Raw genomic sequence first — 19,282 nt, 5'->3', positions numbered from 1 at the left:
AACTACAACAATTTAAAAAAGGGCAACAAAATGGTATAACCATTATGCCATCTTCCTAGCCCTCAGTTCTTTATGTTTATGCATTACTCAGCTCACTACCAAGTGAGCATTCTTTTATTTTTATTTTTTTGCCTGCAGGGTTATTGATGGGGCTCAGTGCACTTGAATCCACTCCTAGAAGCTATTTCCCACCCCCCTTTTTTGTTGTTGTTGTTGCCCTTGTTGTTTATCATTGTTGCTGTTGTTGGATAGGACAGAGAGAAATGGAGAGGAGAGGAAGACGGGGAAGAGAAAGACACCTGCAGACCTGCTTCACTGCTTGTGAAGTGACACCTCCCCCCCCCCTGCAAGTGGGGAGCCAGGGGCTCGAACTGGGATCCTTATGCCGAGTCCTTGAGCTTTGCACCATGTGCACTTGACCAGATGCACTACTGCCCACCCACCCCCAAGTGAACATTCTTGGTGCCAGTGCTAATATTATTACTGCAAGATGCATAGCAATGTTTTATTTTTTATTTAGTACATATTGTAAGCAAAATCATATTGAAAAGTAAAATCAAAACTATTCTATAAAGTATAAGGAGACTGATGCTTCCATATTTTAAATTTTTCTCTTCAGTGACTTGAAAACACAATTCACTTGTATTTTTTCTTCAATGCAATCATATAAGAAGAATCTGCATCCTATAATAGAAAGATAGCAATGTGAATTAGTTTCTCCGTCTATTTACCCCCAATTTTTGACAATTAATCCTTTCTGTTCTAAGGAGCTCTATTATTATGGTTCCTTTAAAGAATGTTTGTAAAACCTGGGGAAATGCTTAAATAAAAACCATAGCCCAGGGGTCGGGTGGTGGCACGCCTGGTTGAGCGTACATGTTACAGTATTCAAGAACCCAGGTTCGAGCCCCCGGCCCCTAACCTAGGGGAAAGCTTTGTGAGTGGTGAAGCAGGGCTGCAAGTGTCTCTCTCTGTTTCTCTTCCTATCATGCTCTTCCCTTTCAATTTCTGGCTGTCTCTATCAAATGAATAAAGATAAAAAAATTAAACCTTTTTTTATATTTATTTTATTTATTTATTCCCTTCTTGTTGCCCTTGTTGTTTTATTGTTGTAGCTATTATTGTTGTTGTCGTTGTTGGATAGGACAGAGAGAAATGGAGAGAGGAGGGGAAGACAGAGAGGAGGAGAGAAAGATAGACACCTGCAGACCTGCTTCACCGCTTGTGAAGCGACTCCCCTGCAGGTGGGGAGCGGGGGTTCGAACCGGGATCCTTATGCCGGTCCTTGTGCTTTGCGCCACCTGCGCGTAACCTGCTGCGATACAGCCCGACTCCCAAATTAAACCTTTTTTAAAAAAAACTATAGCCCAAAGTCTAGATCTATACAAAAATATCTCTAGCTACACTGGTATCAATCTTTCCTCTATGTGAAGATTTATTTACTCATTTATATTTAATGAGAGAGACCAGAGAACTGCTCCATCTGACATATGTGATACCAAAAATGGAACCTGGAACCTCACACATGCAGTTCCTGTGTCTTACCAGTGATGTACCTCTGCAGTCCTCTTCCTCCTCTATCAGGTATAAATACAGCTAGTTAGCATTCATTCGTGTTAGTTCCTAAAAGCTGTAATCTCTTTTTTTAAATTATCTTTTATTTAATGAATAGAGACAGCCAGAAATTGAGAGGAAGGGGGAGATAGATGGATAGAGAGACCTGCAGTACTACTTCACCACTTGTGAAGCTTTCCCACTGCAGGTGGGGACTAGGGGGCTTGAACCTGGGTCCTTGAGCATTGTAATATATGCACTCAACCAGGAAAGCCACAACCTGGCCCCAAAAGCTGTAATCTCTGTTCTCACTTTTCTGAAGCAGCTAATCATGCCTTCATTTGCCTTAATAAACACAAAGAATAGACCTGGATATTCAGAGATGAAATATTCCACTAATAACTCTAAAATGATTTGTGAATATAAGTATAAAGAATAAAACAAGGCAACTCAAAAATCATTAAACTATACCACTAAAAAGATATGTACTTATCCTTCGAAAAAATAAACTACATAAAGAAATTTTACATGTGGTCCGGGAGGTGGCTCAGTGGATGGAGCATCAGACCCTCAAATATGAGGGCCTGGGTTCAATCCCCGGCAGCACATGTACCAGGGTGCTGTCTGGCTCTTTCTCTCTCTTCCTATGTTTCCCATTAATATATAAATAAAATCTTTTAAAAAAAAAAAAAAGAAAATTTGGGGAGTCGGGAGGTAGCACGTTAAGTGCAGGTGGCGCAAAGCTCAAGGACAGCAGAAGGATCCCGGTTCGAGCCCCCAGCTCCCCACTTGCAGGGGAGTCACTTCACAAGTGGTGAAGTAGGTCTGCAGGTGTCTATCTTTCTCTCCCCCTCTCTGTCTTCCCCTCCTCTCTCCATTTCTCTCTGTCCTATCCAACAATGACAACAACAATAAAACAACAAGGGCAACAAAAGGAAACAAATATTTTTTAAAAATTTAAAAAAAGAACTATGACTTGAATTTTTAAAAAAATAAAATAAAAATAAAAAAAGAAATTTTACATTAAGTACAAAATTTAATGTAGCTAATACTCTTGATTCCTAAAAATAGTACTTAATAAATATTTATTTCCTTACTGGATAGAGACAGACAGAAATTGATAGGGCAGGGGAGATAGGGAGAGAGAGAGAGGGAGAAAGAAGGGCATATAACATTGTTTCACTGCTCATAAAGCTTTCCTCTAGCAAGTGAGGCCCAGAGCTTGAACCCAAGGTCTTCTGCATTGTAACATGTGCAGTTTACCCCCAGGCGGTACTGGGTTAGGTGCATATGCAAGGATTTGCTCAAGGATCCCATTTCGAGCCCCTGGCTCTGCACCTGTGAGGGGTGGGGGAGGGGTCACTTCCCAAGCAGGTGAAGCAAGTCTACAGATGTTTATCTTTCCTCCCCCATCATCCCCCTTCTCTCAATTTCTCTGTCCTATGCAATTAAAAAAAAAAAAAAAAAAAAGGAAAAAATGGCCTCCAGAGCAGTGGATTCATAGTGTTAGCACTTTTCTGGTTGGTTTCTCTCATTCTTTTTCTCTTTCTCATAAAAGTAAATCCTTTTTTTTTTTTTTCCAACCAGGGTTGTTGCTGGAGATTGGTGCCAGTGCTTCGAATCCACTGCTCCTGGTGGCCATTTTTTCTATTTTTTTTTAAATTGGATTATTCCAGAAATTGAGAGGGGAAGGGAGATAGAGAGAGAAAGTGACACCTGTAGACCTACTCCGCCACTTGCTAAGTGTCCCTCCTGCAGGTGGGGATCCTTGTGCTGGTCCTCAAAATCGGGATCCATGTTCTTTTACTATGTTCACTTAACCCAGTGCTCTACTGCCTGGCCCCCAAAGTAAATAAATTTTTAAGAAAAAAAAAATCCCCCACAGTTTAAGCATAATCTCCCTAGCCTAGAGAACAGGAAAAAAATTCAAGTATTAACAAGTACATTAATTTTGTATATTATATTAGCTTATAGACTAATCTAAATAAGGAAATGGATAAATACAGCATTGAAAAACCATTCTGGGGCCCTCTGAATGCCAGGGTGCACCATTTCATTCACATTTCAAAGGTGAGAAATAAACTTTGTTACAGCATTAGTAGTGAGAGGAAGGAAATTTTGTCAAGTGGCAGACTCACAGCATGTTTCTCACAATGAGGTTCTATCGAGTTATCCCATGAAGGTAGTGTAAAGTTCTGCCAAAATGTCTCCCACTTGTGTGTCTCCCAATCTCTGCATGTGTCTGCCTAATTTTCCACATGGACTCACTGTGCCTCATTTTACTGGGTATGTATGCATATATGTATGTCAAGTATAAACATCTTATGGGTATACATAAGTATACAGCCTAAAGATATGCATAACACATCTTCAGGGCATGCAAAATGGAATGATGTCTCGACTAGCATGCAGAACACTCTGTAGCATACTTGCTACCTCCAATTCTACTGAATATATCAGGTTCTATGTTTACTCTGTGAATTTGGATCCTACCCAAGGATATAGGCATAATTCTGGGATATCAGGTAAGGCAAGCTACATGTAAGCCTGAATAACCTGTTGACCACTATCTCTGTTTACCTTCATAAGGCCAAAACACCCCTGAGGAGACATAAATACAGAACAAACAAAATTTTCTGGTGCTTCACTTCAGACAGTGTCTAGAGACTTCAGGTGTGGAATGACAACCCTTCAGCTTCATCACTCAGGTGAGACCTTTCCTTTCATAGGATTCTCTAATTCCATTCCAGGTGGTTCACTTCCTAACAAAGTCCCAAAACCTAGATATAGACCAGGTTCTGTGAGAGAGAGCATATGTTCACATGTATCCATAAACTAGGGCAAAATATATACCTGAAAGCAAAAGTACACAAGAGTCTGCAGTGAGTACCCCCCAACACTTCATCTGCACTATTCCAGCCTTTAGGTCCATAATTGTTCAACAATTTGTTTGGCTTTGTATGTTAACTCTCTTTTCAGCCACCAGGTTCCAGATGCCAGCATGATGCCGACCAGACTTCCCTGGACAGACGATTCCACCAATGCGTCCTGGAGCTCTGCTTCCCCAGAGTGTCACCCTACTAGGGAAAGAGAGAGGCAGACTGGGAGTATGGATTGACCAGTCAACGCCCATATTCAGCAGGGAAGCAATTCCGGAAGCTTGGGTCCCGTGTGGACTACATATTAAGGGCCAAGCTCAAGATGGAGCCAGGGAGAGAAAGCCATCATCCTGAGGAAAGGCTAGATGTCATCAAATCCTCAATTTAGTGATTAATGCTCATATTTTTTATTTCCTTTTGTTGCCCTTGTTTTATTGTTATAGTTATTATTGTTGTTTTTATTGATGTCGTCATTGTTAGATAGGACAGAGAGAAATGGAGAGAGGAGGGGAAGACAGAGAGGGGGAGAGAAAGATAGACCTACTTCACCGCCTGTGAAGCAACTCCCTTGTAGGTGAGGGGAGCCGGGGCTCAAACCGGGCGCTTTGCGCCACATGCGCTTAACCTGCTGCGCTACCGCCTGACTCTCTAATGCTCATATTTTATAGTTAGAAACTGTGCCAGAACAAAACAAAGTAACCTTCTAATGTGCTTTCCCAAAACAACAACTGTGACATTCCGACTGAGACTCAGCACCCTTCCATTCTCTTCCCTCTTCTCTAATGTATTCTTTCTGCCCTATGAATTTTCTGAATGTTATAATTTACCAGCTGGGTTTTCTGCTGCCATCAAAAGAAACACCTTTACAGGTAATACCTAACAAACATAAACCTCCTAAGTGTTTTTCAGGGCTTTCCTTTTTGTTGCCCTTTTTTTAAGAAAATTTTTAAATATTTATTTATTTTCCCTTTTGTTGCCCTAGTTGTTTTTTATTGTTGTAGTTATTATTGTGGTTGTTAGATAGGACAGAGAGAAATGGAGAGAGGAGGGGAAGACAAAGGGAGAGAGAAAGACACCTGCAGACCTGCTTCACCACCTGTGAAGTGACTTCCCTGCAGGTGGGGAGCCGGGGCTCAAACTAGGATCCTTATGCTGGTCCTTGAGCTTCGTGCCACGTGCGCTTAACCCGCTGTGCTACCGCCTGACTCCCTTTCAGGGCTTTCCTAAGCTAACCCATTTAGTTAGTATAATACTCCTCTGATTATTTCCATTAACCTCCCTTTGGCACACAGGGAGACTGATTTAAAGAGAAGGAACTCACTCAGGTTATGGGATAGCCTGATCTGGTATTTCAACCCAGTTAGCCTGTGCCACCTCTCTAGTAAGCAGGCCTTTCCCTCCCAACTCTCACCTATCACTGGGCACACTGCTAGTAAGGCAGCCAGTCTCCAAGTGTCATACTTGCTTGTAATATTTGAAGGATCCTTCCTCTTAGAGCTATTCCATATCATCAAGGCCCAGAATTAGCAAAATGTTTATAAATGATTTGGCCCAAGGCGGTAATGCAGTGGGTTAGGCACACTTGGCACCAAGCGCAAGGACCGAGGTAAGGATCCTGGTTCCAGACCCTGGCTCCCCACCTGCTGGGGGATCGCTTCACAAGTAGTGAAGCAGGTCTGCAGGTGTCTTTCTCTCCTCCTCCTCTCTGTCTTTCCCTCCTCTCTCAATTTCTCTCTGTCCTATCCAACAATGACAGCAATAACAGCAACAACAACAATGATAAACAATAAGGGCAACAAAAGGGAAAAAATCGCCTACAGGAGCAGTGGATTCATAGTGCAGGCACCGAACCCCAGCAATAACCCTGGAAGCAATAAATAAATAAATAAATAAATAAATAGCTCAAGAATGATTTGGCCCAAACCAAACTAGCTCCCATTATAAGTTTTAGCGGATAACAAATAGTGAGCACTTGTTTTGTTTTGTTTTTGCCTCCAGTGTTATCATTGGGTCTTGATACCTGCACTACAAATCCACTGCTCCTGGAGACCTTTTTCCCCCCCATTTTATTGGATAGGACAGAGAGAAATTGAGAGAGAAGAAGATAATGAGGGGCAGAGAAAGATAGGCACCCACAGACCTGCTTCACCACTTCAGGTAGAGGGCCGGGGGCTTGTGTGGGTTCTTGTGTTTTGTAACACATGCACCTGCACTTGGTTTTTACAAGCACTACACATATTTTTATATAGTCAAATATTATAAGTGTTAAGTCACTTTGAGCATTTTTTTTACTTTTTTTCCACTAATTCATTTTACTGTCTTGCAAAAAGTAGGAGCAAATTAAATGCCTAACATTTGGTAGTTTACTTCAATAGTGAAATTGGGCATATAATGATATATACAATATGGTCCTATTTTATACTTCTCTTTACTCTTAATTGTTTTTTCTAATGTATAAAATTAATGAGGGGGCCAGGAGGTAACGCAGTGGATTAAGCGCACATGGCGCAAAGCGCAAGGACCGGTATAAGAAACAAGCAGGTCTCCCCATTTCTGTCTTCCTCTCCTCTCTCAATTTCTCTCTGTTCTATCTAACAACAACAGCAATGGCAACGATAACAATGACAACAAGAAGAAGGGCAACAAAATGGGGAAAATGGCCTCAGTGGATTCATAGTGCAGGTACCGAGCCCCAGTGATAACGCTGGAGGTAAAATGATAATAATAATAATAAATTAATTTAATGAGGGAGTGAGGCCAGAACATAGCTCAGCTCAAATAAATGTCATGTCAGGGAATGAACTTGGGGTCTTGAGCATGCAACTACTAAACTCTACCACTGAGATATCTGTCCAGCTGTTAATTATACTTATATAACAATCCCTACAAAAAACAGGCTAGAGGGAGCCGGGTGGTAGCGTAGCAGATTAAGCACAGGCGCAAAGCACAAGGACCGGCATAAGGATCCCGGTTCTAGCCCCGGCTCCCCACCTGCAGGGGAGTCGCTTCACAGGTGGTGAAGCAGGTCTCCAGGTGTCTATCTTTCTCTCCCCCTCTCTGTCTTCCCCTCCTCTCTCCATTTCTCTCTGTCCTATCCAACAACGATGACATCAACAACAATAATAACTATAACAAGGGCAGGAAAAGGGGAATAAGTATTTTTTTAAAAATTTAAAAAAGAAAGAAAAACAGGCTAGAATCACTGAAAAATATTTTAAAGTAAAAACTAGTCACTAAAATAATCTTTTTTTTCATAGTCATATCAGTAATTTTGGTTTAACTTCACTTCCTATGTTTCTTATATATTAAATTAATTTGATGATCACAATTTTCTTAGATAAAGTTTATAATGTTCTTCAGTATCTTCTGTAAGAACAAATGCTTAAAGCATGAGACCTATTAGATGGGGATCTAGACACATTTCAGATGTGCAGAGCACTCTCAGAATGAAATTCAAAAAACTAGCATTGTGCATTGAGCATGCATCTAGCTCAATTATACAGGCAGGAATCTGAGATGCACATGTTCTTAGGAAGATATAGGTTGCACCAGAGCTGAGATTCAAAGAATGGAAAACAGATTGTGTTGGGTATCAACAAAGAAATGAAAAAAGTGCGTTCTGACAAACATACTGGCCAAACAGTAGGGAAAAAAAAAAACAAACACAGGATATGGAGTTCCGGTGGCAGAATCACATGGAATTGTACCCCTCTTATCCTATGGTCTTATCAGTGTTTCCATTTTGTAAATAAAAACTTAAAAAAAAAACACACAGTAAATGTGTATATGATTTTCCTTATAGAAGAAATCTTTATCCAAAGCTAGCAATAACTTATAGTATGCCAAGAGATATAGATGGGGACAAGAGACTTGTTTGTAGTTTTTATACCTATATTATGAGCTCAGCTGAAAGCTAGTATGAAGTTTTTTGAAAACTAGAAAATTCCTTATGTTAATACTATAAGGTTGATTGATATTCATTAAAAACATATATAAGTTGATCTTACCAAACCACTTTTAAAGTTCTCAATCCTTCTCTTTCCAACTTTTCCAGCTAACCACCAGGCCCAGGTTGGCATATATTGCCACAAATATGCGATTAGCAAGTAAGGTTGATCTGAAATCCAAACTTCTTTTAGATCATTGGCCATGGTGACCAATATCAGTCGAGCACAACGACTAGTTGCCATCTTGTAGGACTGGTCTCCAATAACATCCATTCTCTACGGAATATTAAAAAAAAATGTTACTGAAGACTGAGTAATTATCTAAGACTTTCTCATAAAAAAAAATTAACAAGAAGAACCCCAAAGCCATCTTTGTTGAGTGACTCTTTTAATGAGCCCCAGTGTCCTTAATGAGTATCCCCCACCCCACATGTGCACTAAAGCGTAGCTAAAAGCTATTTGTAACATTTAAAAAAACCTAACAGAAATCATACTTAGAATAATAGTTGTAAAATAACTATAGAATGAAGGTTCTTTGCCATTAATTAAGGTATCATCTTAATATGCTTAGCAATTTTCAATTTAATAATCAACATTGTAACAAACTGTAACACATATACTTAACAAATGGTATTGTACACAATGTGGAGCTCATGGAGATAAAATGATGAAAAAAATAAAAGTAGCTTCTCAATAGTGAAAAAACAAAACTCATATTGCTAGTCCAATTAATCCACTGTTAATCTATCCCTACCCCACTAGGGGAACAGAAATAAGTTAGGGATATGGATCGACCTGTCAATGTCCATGTTCAACTGAGAAACAATTAGAGAAGCCAGACCTTCCACCTTCTATGAAGAATTTTGGTCCATATTCCCAGAGAGGGATAAAGAGTAGGGAAGCTTCCAATGAAGGGGATGGGACACGGAACTCTGGTTGTGAGAACTGTGTGGAATTGTACTCCTGTTATCCCACAACCATGTTAATCATTATTAAATCACTAATAAAAATTTATTAAAATTTTTAAAAATTACAAAAAACATAGTTTAATTAAAAAAAAAAAAGCTCAGATATCTAGCAACTTATCTATGTGTGCAGTAGCCAATATTTGTAACTAGGTTTAGAATCCAAGTCATTTAATTTCTAAACTAGGGTTTTCATTCTATTTTATTTGAAACCACTGTGAAAATATGAAATAGTTAGCACCAAAAAAGCAAATGACCCCATCCAAAAATGGGCAGAGGATATGAACAAAACATTCACCTCAGAGGAGATCCAAAAGGCTAACAAACATATGAAAAACTGCTCTAGGTCACTGATTGTCAGCGAAATGCAAATTAAGACAACACTAAGATACCACCTCACTCCTGTAAGAATGGCATACATCAAAAAGGACAGCAGCAACAAATGCTGGAGAGGATGTGGGGACAGAGGAACCCTTTTACATTGCTGGTGGGAATGTAAAGTGGTACAGCCTCTGTGGAGAACAGTCTGGAAAACTCTCAGAAGGCTAGACATGGACCTTCCATATGATCCAGTAATTCCTCTCCTGGGGTTATACCCCAAGGACTCCATAACACCCAACCAAAAAGAGGTGTGTACTCCTATGTTCATAGCAGCACAATTCATAATAGCTAAAACCTGGAAGCAACCCAGGTGCCCAACAACAGATGAGTGGCTGAGAAAGCTGTGGTATATATACACAATGGAATACTATGCAGCTATCAAAAACAATGAACCCACCTTCTCTGACCCATCTTGGACAGAGCTAGAAGGAATTATGTTAAGTGAACTAAGTCAGAAAGATAAAGATGAGTATGGGATGATCCCAATCATCAACAGAAGTTGATTAAGAAGATCTGAAAGGGAAACTAAAAGCAGGACCTGATCAAATTGTAAGTAGGGCACCAAAGTAAAAACCCAGTGGTGAGGGGTAGACATGCAGCTTCCTGGGCCAGTGGGGGGTGGGAGTGGGCGGGAGGGATGGGTCACAGTCCTTTGGTGGTGGGAATGCTGTTTATGTACACTCCTAGCAAAATGTAGACATAAATATCACTAGTTAATTAATATGAGAGGGGGAAATCAATTGTATGTCTCAAAGTTTCTCAAAATACAAACTGAATCTTTTTAATATATAGGCTGTGTATTTGATATGCGGACTCTCTCAAAAGCCTAGACCAAGTAGATTAGAAGCATCCAATAGTACAGCTATATACAAGATACTGGACAGCAAACCATAACAAAAGGACTTTTCAAAGTTAACCCAATTAACAAATAATGTGATGATAATATTAACTATCGATTGTCTTTTTGAACCCTAAGACAGCAGGAACCTCACATCTCCACTATAGAGCCCCTACTTCCCCCAGTCCTGGAACCCTTGGATAGGGCCCACTTTCCCAGATGTGTCTCCCAATCCAAACCAAATAATATTGCATCCGCCGATCACAACCTAACCAACGCAACGATTGCCACCTCAACATGCTTCACCTCAGACTGTATCCAGAGACTTCACGTGTGGAATGACAACCCTTCAGCTTCATTACTCGGGTGAGACCTTTCCTTTTATAGTACACTCTAATTTCATCTCAGGTAGTTCACTTTCTAACAAAGTCCCATAACCTAGATATACACCAGTTTCTGTGACAGATTATGTGCACACATATCCATAAACTACTGCAAAATATATACCTGAAAGCAGTAGTACACTAGAGTTTGCAGTGAGTACCTCCCTAACACTTCCTCTCCACTATTCCAAGCTTGGGATCCATGATTGCTCAACAAATTGTTTGGCTTCGTATGTTAACTCTCTTTTCAATCACCAGGTTCCAGATGCCACCAGGATGCTGGCCAGGCTTCCCTGGATTGAAGACCCCACCAATGTGTCCTGGAGCTCAGCTTCCCCAGAGACACACCTTACTAGGGAAAGAGAGAGGCAGACTGGGAGTATGGACCGACCACGCCCATGTTCAGCGGGGAAGCAATTACAGAAGCCAGACCTTCTACCTTCTGCAACCCTCAACGACCCTGGGTCCATGCTCCCAGAGGGCTAGAGAATGGGAAAGCTATCATGGGAGGGGGTGGGTTATGGAGATTGGGTGGTGGGAATTGTGTGGAGTTGTACCCCTCCTACCTTATGTTTTTGTTCATTAATCCTTTCTTAAATAAAAAATTTTTAAAAAAGAAAATATGAAACATAAATTTTATCTATGAATACTTATTTATATACATATTCAGGTTATGTCTCCACAAAAAATATATCTTAGTGAAACAGAAAGGATTTTCAATGTCTTTAAAATAATTCTATTTTAGCTATCAGGGGAATGGATGGGATATGGAGTTCTGGTAGTGGGAATTTTGTGGAGTTGTGCCCCTTTTATCCTGTGGTTTCTGTCATTGAGTGTTTCCTTTTTATAAATAAAAATTTTTTTAAATTCTATTTTGGACCCCTTGGAATATACCTAAAATAGATCTACCAGCTTTTTCCAAAACAGAGACCCCAATCAATCTTCATCTGAAATATTCTTGCCTTTAGGTTCATGATTAGTCAACAATTTGTTCTGCTTTATATCTTAACTCTTTTTCAGCCACCAGGTTCTAGATGATACCATGATGCCAACCTGACCTTGCTGGGTAGATGACCCCACTATGTGTCCTGGAGCCCCGCCTAAACAGAGCCCTGCCCCACTAGGGAAAGAGAGAGATAGGCTGAGAGTATGGATTGAACTTCCAACACCCATGTTCAGTGGAGAAGCAACTACAGAAGCCAGACCCTCTACCTTCAGCACCCCATAATGACCCTGGGTCCATACTCCCAGAGGGGTAAAGAATAGGAAAGCTATAAAGGGAGGGGATTAAATATGGAGTTCTGGGGTTGGGAATTGTGTGGAAATGTATCTCTCTTATCTTATGGTCTTGCCAATATTTCCATTTTATAAATAAAAATGTTAAAAAATAATTCTATTTTGTTCTGTGATACAGGGTTCTTCATGAAACATATACTATACTGTATTTCTTTGATAGATCACTGTGTGACATCTGTTCCTAAGGTTTGATTGAGGCTAACCTAAAATTAACACAATTCAACAATACTTTTTCTAAGCTTCTAGGCATAGCTCCTTTTTTAAATTTCAGTAAGATTAAAGCACTCACATTCAATCACCAAAGAAGCTTCAATGTTGCTACAATCTATGAATTGACTAAACTATGTTTTAAAATACTGATAGTTCACATAATAGTGGGTTATTTATAGACAGTGCCTTAGCCACTTTTTAGCCTTTTGTTTGTTTGTTTGTTATTGTTCTTGTTGTTGGATAGGACAGAGAGAAATGGAGAGAGGAGGGGAAGACAGGGAGGGAGAGAGAAAGATAGATACCTGCAGCCTGCTTCACCGCCTGTGAAGTGACTCCCCTGCAGGTAGGGAGCCAGGGGCTCGAACCAGGATCCTTATGCTGGTCCTTGCGCTTTGCGCCACCTGTGTTTAACCTGCTGTACTACTACTCAACTCCCCTTTTTTAGCCTTTCTTAAAACTGCATGCCAAAATATTATCAGCAAATCTTAACAATTTTCCTAGTACCAGTAAGTCTTATAGTTAACTCATAAGGACTGTTATATGAAAACTCTAAGATGAAGTGTGAACAACAAAATATAACTATGAATAATTCAAATTATCCCCCAATCAGAAATGTTTACCTTTGTGATGTCTTCAGTGAAGGCATTCTTCACAATATTTGACTGCACAGGTCCTGGGCAAATGTTAGAAATTACTATACCTGGGTAATCAGTAAGTTCAGTTCGAAGGCCATTAAAAAAACCCTACCAGAAAGAGAGAGATAAAATAAAGAAAAAAAAAAAGGAAAGAAATTAATATTATATACAGATACATATCTCATGCTTCTTTTAGAGAATACAATAGCACATTATAATACTCTGGTTTCTCTTCAGATCACATAAATCTTTCGCCTTTTACAATAGCACATTATTAAAATATGTTCAAAAATGCTTAAAAACAAGAACTGTAATTGTATAGATTCATTTGTTATTTAAATAAAGAACTTTAATGTGTATGAGCATAAGGAAATTGAGAGGAGGGAAGAAAGAGAGGGTTAGAACAGCACTTAGCCATGTATAGTAAGATGGATGAAACCCAAGGTCTCAAACATGTCGACATGTGATCAGCCCCTCAAGTCACCTCCCAGGACACTAATATTCTCTACTTTTCTTTTCTATTTCTTTCTTTTTTGTTTGTTTGTTTTGGGTTTTTTGTTTGTTTTGCTTTGTTTCTTTTTCATCAGAACACTGCTAAGCTCTGGCTAATGGTAGTGCTGGGAACTGAACCTGGGACCATGAAGCCTTGGAACCTCAGACAGGAAACTTGTATTACATAACCATTATGCAATCTCCCCATCCCTAACCTGCCATTTTTAACACTGCAGGCAGAAAGAAAGAAAGAGAGACGGAGGGAGGGAGGGAGGGAGGGAGGATGGAAGGAAGGAAGGAAGGAAGGAAGGAAGGAAGGAAGAAAGAAAGAAAGAAAGAAAGAAAGAAAGAAAGAAAGAAAGAAAATTAACTAAAACCTCACCAAATTACAACTGTGACTTCTTGAGTCTTCATTGCTGTTGCCCCACAGAAGCTGGAACAGCAGCAGGGAAACTCTATATTGACATCAAGGTCACATAGCCAGCCTGGTGACTCAGGATAAAATATCACCTCCCTAATCAAGATATACAAACAAGGAAATAGAACACCTTAGCCACAGTGCCTCCTGTTGGCACAACAAAAGCCACCCTAAATGAAGAAACTAAGACATACACAGACAGCAATGTCAGAAACCTCAAATGACCAAAACAGACTCATATCTAGAAAAAATGATAAACACAGAGTTTATAAAATTCATGAAATCATTTCAAGAAACTAAAATTAAGATTCAAGAACTCAGAGATAATTTTACCAAAAAAAATTACAAACCACAGGAAAAAAAAAAACCAAACAGAACTGCGGGGCCTAAAGCACACTTTGAATGCAGGTCAAGTTAAGAGGTCTTGGAAATAGGTTTAATCAGGTGGAGAAGAGAATATCAACATTAGAAGACACAACCACCACACTCTTGGAAAAGAAAAGTTTAGGAAAAATTAATTTCTCAATAAAATAGCAGACTCAATCAGAAAGACGAGCACCAGAGTTATTGGGATCCCTGAGGAAAAGAGAAAGAAAAGTAGAGAACATATTCAAAGAAATCTTGAGAGAATTTTTCATACCTGAACACTGTTCCAAATATAGAAATCCAAGAAGATAAATGTACATTTAAATTCTTGAATCCAAAATGACACACACTAAGACACATTACTATAAAACTATACAAAATCAGGGACAAGGGAAAAATATTACAGGCTTCAGGGAAAGGAAGAAAGTTACATACAAGGGCAGAACTAGGTGTATTGCACCAAAGTAAAAGCATCTAGGGTTGTGGGGGGAGGGTTCAGGTCCCAGAACATGATGGTGGAGGAGGGCCTAGTGGGGGTTGTATTGTTATGTGGAAAACTGAAAAATGTTACATATGTACAAAATGTTACATATGTATTTTATTGTTGACTATAAGCCATTAACCCCCCAATAAATTTTTAAAAAATCAGAACTATCAGGCTTTCATAATACTTCTCATCAAAAGCCCTAGAGGCAAGGAGGGAGTGGGGTGGCATACTCAAGGTACTAAAAGAGAGCTTCCAGTCACAAATTCTGTATCCTGCTTAGTTATCCTCATATCAAATATGAGGGAAAATAAAGATCTTTCAAACATTCAGAAACTGAAAGAAAGTGCAACTCCCAACCTTGCCTTGCAAGAAGTAATGTGAGGAGTCCAACATGAAAAGAAGAAGCAAAGGAATCCCAACTTTAATATGATGATCAGCATTAGAATAGAAACAGTAACACAACTGGGAAAACCAGACACAGGAAAGGGGAGAACAAAATACAGTCACACAGTCCAATGTTGATAAAACAAGGCTAACTTGAAAAAGACTCTTATAGGGAGTTGGGTGGTAGCACAGCAGGTTAAGTACACATGGTGCAAAGCGCAAGGACCAGCATAAGGATCCTGGTTCCAGCCCCCAGCTCCCCACCTGCAGGGGAGTTGCTTCATAAGCAGTGAAGCAGATCTGCAGGAGTCTATCTTTCCCTCCCCCTCTCTGTCTTCCCCTCCTCTCTCCATTTCTCTCTGTCCTATCCAACTACAATGACATCAATAACAACAATAATAACTACAAGGGCAACAAAAGGGAAAATAAATATTTTTTAAAAAACTAAAAAAAAAGAAAAAGACTCATAGATATTATAAGTTAGACACAATATTCAAGATAAACACAAAACAAAAGATAGCATAAAGAGAAATAAGAAACATATATACAGTAGGCAAGAACATTATAAAAAATCCATATGATACGGCACCAAAGTAAAAACCCTGTGGTGAGGGGGAGGGTGGACATGCAGCTTCTCGGTCAGGCGTGGGGGTAGGGGTGGATGGGTAGGATAGGACACAGTGTTTTGGTGGTGGGAATGGTGTTTATGTACACTCCTATTAATGTGTAGTCATATAATTCACTACTAATATGAGGGGAGGAAAAATTGATTGTATGTCTCGAACTTTTTAAAACACAGACTGAGTCTTTTTAATACATAGGCTGAGTCTTTGATATGCGGACTCTCTCAAAAGCTTCGACCAGGTAGATCAGAAGCAACCAGTGGCACAGCTATATACAAGATACTGGGTATTATACAGCAAACCCTAACAAAGGGACTTTTCAAAGTTAACCCAATTACCAAATAATGTGATGATAACAATAGCTATCCATTGTCTTCTTGAATCCTAAGACAGCAGGAACCTCACATTTCCTCTATAAAGCCTATATTTCCCCCAGTCCTGGAACCTTAGGGTAGGGCCCACTTTCCCGCATGCATCTCCCAATTCATATCAAATAATATTGCATCGGCCGATCGCAACCTAATCAACGCAAGGAGTACCACCTTAACATGCTTCAGTTCAGACTGTGTCCAGAGACTTCAGGTGTGGAATGACAACCCTTCAGCTTCATTACTTGGGTGAGACCTTTCCTTTCATAGGATTCTCTAATTCTAACCCAGGTGGTTCACTTCCTAACAAAGTCCCAAAACCTAGATATAGACCAGGTCCCCTGAGATAGAGCATATGTTCACATGTATCCATAAACTAGGGCAAAATATATACCTGAAAGTAGAAGTACACTAGTTTGCAGTGAGTACTCCCCAACACTTCATCTTCACTATTCCAACCTTTGGGTCCATAATTGTTCAACAATTTGTTTGGCTTTGTATGTTAACACTCTTTTCAGCCACCAGGTTCCAGATGCCAGCATGATGCCGACCAGACTTCCCTGGACAGATGACTCTACCAATGTGTCCTGGAGCTCCTCTTCCCCAGAGACCCACCCTACTGGGAAAGAAAGAGGCAGACTGGGAGTATGGATTGACTAGTCAATGCCCATGTTCAGTGGGGAAGCAATTACAGAAGCCAGACCTTCCACCTTCCACAACCCACAAGGATCCTGGGTCCATACTCCCAGAGGGATAGAGAATGGGAAAGCTATTGGGGAGGGGATGGGATATGGAGATCGGGTGGCAGGAATTGTATGGAGTTGTACCCCTCCTATGCTACGGTTTTGTTAATGTCTCCTTTCTTAAATAAAAAAAATTTTTTTTTAAAATTAAAAAATCCATATGAAATAACGAACAGAAACAAACAGGAAGAGTGAACAAGAGCATAAGGCAACCTCGAAACAAAAAACAGAATGGCTATAGGAAACCTCATTTATCAATAATCACCTCAAATGTGAATGACTTAAATTCTCCAATCAAAAGATTCAGAGTAACTAAATGCATTAAAAAGCAAGACCCAAAATGCATTAAAAAGCAAGACCCAACCTTTCACCCTCATCACTCGGGTGAGACCTTTCCTTTCATGGTATTCTCTAATTCCATACCAGGAGGTTCACTTCCTAACAAAGGCCCAAAACCTGGATATAGGCCAGGTCCCATTAGAGCATATGTTCACAGGTATCCATAAATTAGGGCAAAATATATACCTGAAAGCAAAAATACACAATAGTCCGTAGTGAGTCAGTATCAAGTTCATAATGAAATAGTGTCCACTTAGACTTAGATACCCTCCTCACCTACTTCCTATTACAGTTCTCTCACTAACTACAAAGCTAACCTTATCAAAGCAAGGACTGCAAAAGCTGAATAAGGGCAAGATACTGGCATACTTTAATGATGACTCTTTAGTCACTATCAGGCCATTCTACCAGCTGGGGCCCTAATTGGGGAGTCCTGAGATTCCCAAACAGACTTGATGGGCCTAGAACTCAAATAAATCCCTCTCTCCATTGTTACCAGTCATTTCTAACAGGAACAACAAAATAGACCCCATTGTGGGCTCCTACAGGACCTCACCCTCAACCTGGATCAACAATGGTAGAGAATGTTCCATCCTATGAAGGGAGGATGGACAACATACTCTATGCTACACCTGAGGAAGATGGGTCGATACTGGGGCAGCATGAAATGTTCCTACTCATGAGCAAAGAATGTGAGCTCAGATCTAGAGGGATATTGAGGTCACACAGGCTCCTAAGCTAATTATGGGCCCCAGATCACAAAAAAATTGATGGGGTTTACAATCAACAATATTTATACACCTTTCCCATATTAGGGAGCTGCTCTCTTCCCTGATTCAGTTTTCTGGTCCTTCTCCCAGCCATGACATCATCTCCCCAGACAATAATTAGGATCCACCTGCATATCAGATTTCAGGCCCAGGCAAAAAAAAAAAAAAAAAAAAAAAAACTAGTATAGCTACAGGTCCTTTGAAATAACTAAAATATGCCCACTAGCTATCTACAAAATGGAGGATCCCCCAACACTTCATCTGCACTATTCCAGCCTTTAGGTCCATGATTGTTCAAAAATTTGTTTGGCTTTGTATATTAACTCTCTTTTCAGCCACCAGGTTCCAGATGCTAGCAGGATGCGACCAGACTTCCTGGTCCAACAACCCCACCAATGTGACTTGGAGCTCTGCTTCCCCAAAGCCCTTCCCCACTAGGGAAAGAGAGAGACAGGCTGGGATTATGGATCGACCTGTTCCATAATGTTCAGTTCCCCATGTTCAGTGGGGAAGTAATTACAGAAGCCAGACCTTCCACCTTCTGCGTCCCATAATGATCTTGGGTCCATATTCCCAGAGGGTTAAAGAATAGGAAAGCTATCAGTGGAGGAGATGGTATATGGAGTTCTGGTGGTGGGAACTGTGTAAAACTGTGCCCCTCTTATCCTATGGTTTTGTCAACGTTTCCTTTTTATAAATAAAAAAATTAAAAAAAAAATAAAAAGGATCCCGGTTTGAGCCCAGCTCCCCACCTGCAGGGGTGTCACTTCACAGGTGGTGAAGCAGTTCTGCAGGTGTCTGTGCCTCTCACCCCCATCTTCCCCTCCTCTCTCAATTTCTCTCTGTCCTATCTAGAACCAACAATAGGAAGGGCAACAAAATAGGAAAAATAGCCTCCAGGAGCAGTGGATTTGTAGTACAGGCACAGCCCCAGCAATAACCCTGGAGGCAAAAAAAAAAAAAAGCTATTCTAATATCATATCAGATAAATTGGACTTTCAGACAAAGAAGGTGAAAAGTGACAGACATAGACACTATATGTTTTGTTCAGAGGATCTATCCAACAGGAAGACATAACCACCCTCAATATATATGCTCCCAATGTGCATGCACATAAATATACTAAAAAATATATATACTGACCTTAAGGGAGACATCAACAGCAGCACAGTATTAGTTGAAATCCTCAACATACCACTCACAG

General features: G+C 40.1%; 1 protein-coding gene across 2 annotated transcripts in view; it reads right to left on the bottom strand.

Annotated features, from left to right (window-relative positions):
• Positions 1–503: 503 nt before the first annotated feature.
• The window catches only part of DHRS7 (dehydrogenase/reductase 7), a 52,001-nt gene continuing 33,222 nt past the window's right edge, over positions 504–19,282 (bottom strand). For both annotated transcript variants that reach the window (XM_060174889.1, XM_060174890.1), the window contains 3 exons: positions 13,074–13,196; positions 8,441–8,656; positions 504–684 (listed from right to left, as the gene is read on the bottom strand). In XM_060174889.1, the coding sequence (XP_060030872.1) occupies positions 637–684; positions 8,441–8,656; positions 13,074–13,196 (387 nt within the window). In that variant the 3' untranslated portion in view covers positions 504–636. The remainder of the gene's footprint in view (positions 685–8,440; positions 8,657–13,073; positions 13,197–19,282) is intronic.

The sequence above is a fragment of the Erinaceus europaeus genome, chromosome 16, assembly GCF_950295315.1.
Source record: "Erinaceus europaeus chromosome 16, mEriEur2.1, whole genome shotgun sequence".
Lineage (NCBI taxonomy): Eukaryota > Metazoa > Chordata > Mammalia > Eulipotyphla > Erinaceidae > Erinaceus > Erinaceus europaeus.
The sequence above is the reverse complement of the archived record's forward strand: the minus strand, read 5'-3'. Positions and strand labels throughout refer to the sequence as shown.